Source organism: Phyllobates terribilis, unplaced genomic scaffold (assembly GCF_046119375.1).
Source record: "Phyllobates terribilis strain yellow unplaced genomic scaffold, ASM4611937v1 Scaffold_2__4_contigs__length_985480577, whole genome shotgun sequence".
NCBI classification, from domain to species: Eukaryota; Metazoa; Chordata; class Amphibia; order Anura; family Dendrobatidae; genus Phyllobates; species Phyllobates terribilis.
Window position 1 is genome coordinate 872,529,233 of NW_027362762.1, and position 6,022 is coordinate 872,535,254.

Here is a 6,022-nt window from a genome sequence, read left to right on the forward strand (position 1 = left end):
CCCCTCACACATCTCTCCCAATTCCTCATACTGTGTCCAATACATTCCCCTCCTTCGCTTCCCATATTGCGTACGCACTCATCCTCCCCATTCTGTGTCCGCACCAATCCCCTACTCACCATACTGTATCCGCACTCACCCCCACACAAAATCTTCCCCACACTCAATCTCCCTCCACACATACAATAAATCTTTCCCCACAATAAATATCCCCCAGCCAGACAATAAATCTCCCCCCAGCCAGACAATGAATCTCCCCCCCCACGCATACAATAAATCTCCCGCCATACATACAATAAATCTTCCCCCAGCCAGACAATAAATCTTCCCCCAGCCAGACAATAAATCTCCCCCCAGCTAGACAATAAATCTCCCCCACGCATACAATAAATCTTCCCCCAGCCAGACAATAAATCTCCCCCCACGCATACAATAAATCTCCCCCCACACATACAATAAATCTTCCCCCAGCCAGACAATAAATCTCCCCCCAGCTAGACAATAAATCTCCCCCCACGCATACAATAAATCTTCCCCCAGCCAGACAATAAATCTCCCCCCACGCATACAATAAATCTCCCCCCACACATACAATAAATCTTCCCCCAGCCAGACAATAAATCTCCCCCCACGCATACAATAAATCTGCCCCCAGCCAGACAATAAATACTTTCCCCAGCCATACAATAAATCTCCCGCCACACATACAATAAATCTTCCCCCAGCCATACAATAAATCTCCCCCCACGCATACAATAAATCTTCCCCCAGCCATATAGTAAATCTCCCCCCACGGATACAATAAATCTTCCCCCAGCGATACAATAAATTTTCCCCCATAGTAAATCTCTCTCATAGTAAATCTACCTCCAGCCATACAATAAATCTCCCCTCCATTACAATATATCTTCGGTGTCTTCAGTTCTGGAGCATAGAGCACTTACCACCAATGTCCTTTGCGACTCTGCTGCGCTGGTGAGTGATGTCAGCAGCTTAACCACATGACCTGATCACACTGCTGACGTTGCTCTGACCTGACGGTCAGAGCTTCAATTGTACACGCGTCTGAAAGACGCAAGCACAATTGATCACTGGGAGCCGGCGCTCTGCACGTTCTGTGAGGCGGCTGTCAGCTTGACAGCTGGCTCTGAGAACGGCCAACTCCCAGTCCAGGGGGTGGCAGAATGCAGCTGCTGGGGGAGACACATCAGACCGTCGCATTAGGCGAGCCAACAGCGCCCCCTTGCTGCCTGCTTCCCCTAGATACGCCTTTGTCAGTGACGTCCAATTCAGGGGCTGGCTCTATTGAGCATGCGTCAGTTGTGAATTCCGATGTATGCTCACTAGGATCTTGTCACTGTGCAATATTCTTTTCAATATACAACAAAGGCAGCTGTGCCAAAACGCGCATCAGGGTGTGCACCATTGAGGAATGTGAGAGCATCCATAGTGGATGTGAGTACATGTTATGTGAGATACACAGTAATATGTTGGCTGTCTATCTGGGCTCTCTTTAGTGCTGGTGATCCATTGGGATATAATTACTACCCCTTAACATGCAGCAGTAAGTAGCCTGTATACCAAATACTTCTGTGGTCTTCTGACATTCATTGTGTTCATAGAGCCTGCTACCTTGTCATATAATCCATCTCTATTTTGGCTTACTTATTGGTACGAACACACATCTTTTTAAGTGGTATTACCACATCCCTTATAGTGGCAGTCTCTGAAACTTTCTATAGTCACTTGCACTTTAACAGTTATTATATTGATTTAATATATGTAGTTCATTTTTGTCATCTTAGTTATGGCTGTATATTTGACACATTATGCTATTATTTGTGCTACCTACTATCATATTGCATGCTCCTTTTTTGGTGCCCCTCTACCGCGGTGTTTTTAATTAAATCTCTGTATCTGTGATTCATACCCTCTCTTGTAAATACTAATAAAATATTGTTATTTTTTTCACTCATTAATTGGACTTTGTCTTGAAGTTTGTTTCTCTCGTTTTTCATTTTTAATGCACAATGACAGTGCGCTCCCTTGCTGGCTCTGATGAGAAGTTACGAACCAGCAAGAGAGCGCATTGTCAGCGCACATGGTAAAGAGAGAATGTTTGTGCCGATTGCCTCCTCAGAGAAAAAGAGGACTTGTACTCTATAGCGCCACTTATTGGAAGCAGCAATCCTACAAAATTCCAGTCGTACATAAAATCACTCCAAGGTGGGGCTGGAGTACATTTGCTCCAAAATTTTGGGACTTTTCAAAAAGTCGCAATTGATAAATCAGCAGAACACATCTATGAACCCCAAACCTCACCCACAAGGGCGAACATAAAAAAATAGACTTAAAAAACAGACTTTAAAAAAAGCGTGCACATTTAAAAAAGAATAAGGTGCAAATAAATAAGTCGAAAATACTGGTCAATAGCCCTGTTCATTATTGCATTTGTACTTTGTTTTCTATTTTTTTAGTGTATTTCATTTGTGCTTAATTCTTCTTTTCATTTGTTCCACTTTTAAACTATATTTTATGTGTTAACCTGTTTGTTTTTTTTATGTTCGCCATTGTGAGCAGTGTTTGGGATTTCCAGATGTTTTCACCTAATTCATTAAATTTGTTGCAAATGTACTCTAGAGCAATTTTAGGTGCGGCAGATATTTGGAGAAAATTTTGCGCCATTTTGTGAAGGCAAAGAAGAAAAGTGACTTAAAAATGCAAATGATGAATCCGGGCCCAAAATCTAGACAAAAAAAGATGTGAATGCAATAATGAATCGAGCCTCCTAAGACTAAACAGAAAAGTCACTTAAAAAAAAAAAAAAAACTTGGTGAGAGTGTTATTGCTTGGGATTTTCACACACATGACAGAATTGGCTTCAAGTATTGGACCATTATTCACTATACGGGCTCATACTCATATGTGAGAAAAAATCGGATTGCACTCGGACCAATGTTAATCAATGAGTGACATCTCATCTGCAATTTTTTTCTCTTCTGAAATCGGACTGAGAAAAAAATCGCAGCATGCTGTGTATTGCCGCGTATCTCGGAAGAGACTCGCCAATGCAAGTCAATGGGTGCGGAAAAAAAAAAACGGACGGCATACGGACCATCGGTATGCCATACAATTTTTATGGATACATTACCATTCTGTAGCACAGAACACTGTAAATTGTCCTGTAAATGATTGTAGAATAATAGTTGTAGAGAAAAGAAACACATTGCATACGGACGTCATGTGGATGTCATACGGATGCTAGGTGCGAAAAATCGCATTGTCCTCTCATGAAAATCGCGTGACATTTGCATGACACTCGTCCGTGTTTTTGGAAATCGAAGCGTTTTTTCCTCACATATGGGTATGAGCCCTATCGTGCTATTCTGGGTGATTGCTAATGAAGCACCTGCAGGTGTAATTGTCAGATATAAAGGACTCAGGGAGGAGACAATCCAGCCTGTCCAGACTCTGTGCACAGTGGAGAACCTGGTGAGTAGAGCATTGTTGGCAGAGGAGCCAGTTTGGTTCTTGGTGTATGAAGCACCATGTACTGGGGTTTCTACTTTAGTATTGGAGATTTTCAGGCTTGTTTGGGTGTTTTTTCTCTCCTCCTCCTTGTGCTACTAGAACAGGATTGTGATGAGATCTGGTGACCTAATACCCCTGCAATTGAGGTTGCGCCTGCTGCTTTTGATGGGGCTTTCAGACTATTACATATGTCCTTTTCTCTCCATAACCCCAACTTGTCTGAGAATACTATCCTAAACCACACCATAGCTCCCAACCATCCTAAATTTAGCAGGACTGCCCTGATTTGAGGGCTCAGTCCTGCCATGTCAGGTTTTCATCCTGGCTTCTAATCACCTGTCTTGAAAATATTCCCTACTCCTCTTGTAATCTGCTTTCCCTGAGGCTCAAACCAACAATCTCATGTTTGCAGGCAGCAGCTTTAGTGATGAGCCACAGCCCACAATGTAAATGGGAGAACTTGGTAACCTTGTGCTGTATTGCAGATATACATATACAGTCAAGCAGTGTGTGTGTGTTTTTTTTTTTTTTTTTTTTTTTTTTTTTTTTTTTTTTTTTTTTACAAAATCAAAGCTTATCTGTATTAAAAGCATGACTTCACATCAAAGCACTAATTCAATAATGAGACTGTAGTTTGGTGTTCATCCTGCAGAAGAGACACAGTATTTCTGCTAGGTGTGAACACAGCTTTACAGACATCCTGAAAAACAGAATCCATATAGTGAAACTACATAAGGTTGAGCAAGTTCTGGAGGCTCTGACTGTGAATGAACAAAAATAAATCCGTGGGACGCACAGATGATGTTGTGCCAGCCTTGACTGATCAAAAGCCATGCAGGAAAGTAAGATTTGTGCCTCCCTCCAGGTACCACTGACCTGGATGCTAGACCAGAGTCCAGTGAATCAATCCACTCCTCTAGTCCTGGATTTGGATCTTCACCCTGCAGTCTCGGGCATCTGCTGAATGTCCCTCACTACCACAGCCCATCTGACATCTCCTGCCAGTGTAGAAAGAAAAGGTGGATTGGGGTATGGCCAAAACTTGCCACCATGGAGCACACTGCTCACTGCATAATTTGTCCCTATTTCTCTTATAAAAAGATGAAGAAAAAGTTTGGAGGTATGCACACAACCTTTTGGGCTTGGTGGATTGTGGTTCATGCACTAGAAGTCTGCTTGAATGTAGGGGTCTCCTAAAACCTATTTTTCCAAGGGGCTTTGACACCCCCCAACTTTTTTAGCATGCTTCTGGATGTTCTGTATGGTGTGAACTAGGCCCCTGGCTAGCTTTCTGGAGAATACTACTGGGCAGCTCTGCTTAGTAACACCAGATCTAAGTGCTGCTAAACATGTGAATGTGTATTGGGGGCTGTACCCTCATGATATATCGTAAGTAATAAAATGAGGGGGTGCTCCTGAACACTCATTGCCCTAAAGACTGCTTACTCCTCTTTCTAGGTCATTGATCAGAGTTGCAGTGCATCCCTGAAATGTGGTAACTGGTACCAGTGTATTTGCTTCCTTCACCAATGTTGGCTACATAATAAACTTTTTTTTTTTTTTTTCCCACCCCTAGTTATTCTGATCATGTCTGGTCGTGGCAAGAAGGTCCAGAAGCCTGCAGCTGGAAAGACCTCCAGATCTTCCAAGGCAGGGCTCCAGTTCCCAGTGGGCCGTGTCCACAGGTTCCTGAGGAAGGGAAACTATGCTGAGAGGATTGGATCTGGAGCTAGCGTCTATCTTGCGGCCATCATGGAATACCTATGCGCTGAGGTCCTGGAGCTGGCAGGAAATGCAGCGAGGGACAACAAGAAATCCAGGATTCTTCCCCGACACATCCAACTGGCTGTGAGGAATGATGAGGAACTGAGCAAACTGTTTGATGGAGTCACCATTGCAGAGGGAGGCGTCCTGCCAAATATCCAAGCGGTCCTAGTGCCCAAGAAGACTGCAAAAGGCTCGTCCTCTCAGGAACCTAAAGCCGCAGAGTCTCAGGAATTCTGATCCTATTTAAATACATTTTGGACTTTACTATAAAGCACTTGTTTATATTTCCTATATTTGTTATATTTGTATGTTCCTTGTAGTATTTTAAATGTATCTTGATTAAAAATCTTTTTTACATCCACTCACAGGTAAGCATTTAATTGCTGCCTTATTTTATGGGAAAAAAATGTGCAATAGCTTGCTGCATCTGGGTGTGTATGCCAGAACTGTCAGGTTAAAGAGGCTGTCCAGTCTGAAGTCTGTACACTGACTTTTGAATCCTCCCAGTGTCTGCACTGCAAGGATGAGCTGAGAACAGTGGTGATGTGTGGGCATAGCCTCCCTCCATACACTCAAACTGGTGACTTCTTGCAGCAAAAAGGTGTGTGCTGAAGGGTTTCAAAAGTCTGCATTCAGTGACTGCTGACTTATCAGTTTAGACCAGATAACCAAAGTTCCCACAATGAGTATGTGTAGCATTTTTGCTGCAGACTCCCTCCAAATC

General features: G+C 43.0%; 1 protein-coding gene across 1 annotated transcript; it reads left to right on the top strand.

The window, feature by feature from the left end:
- The first annotated feature begins 5,118 nt into the window (after nucleotides 1–5,118).
- On the top strand, nucleotides 5,119–5,535 carry LOC141248075 (histone H2A, embryonic-like). The gene has a single exon (XM_073669321.1). The coding sequence runs from the start codon at nucleotides 5,119–5,121 to the stop codon at nucleotides 5,533–5,535; it is 417 nt and encodes a 138-aa protein (XP_073525422.1).
- The last annotated feature ends 487 nt before the right edge of the window (nucleotides 5,536–6,022 follow it).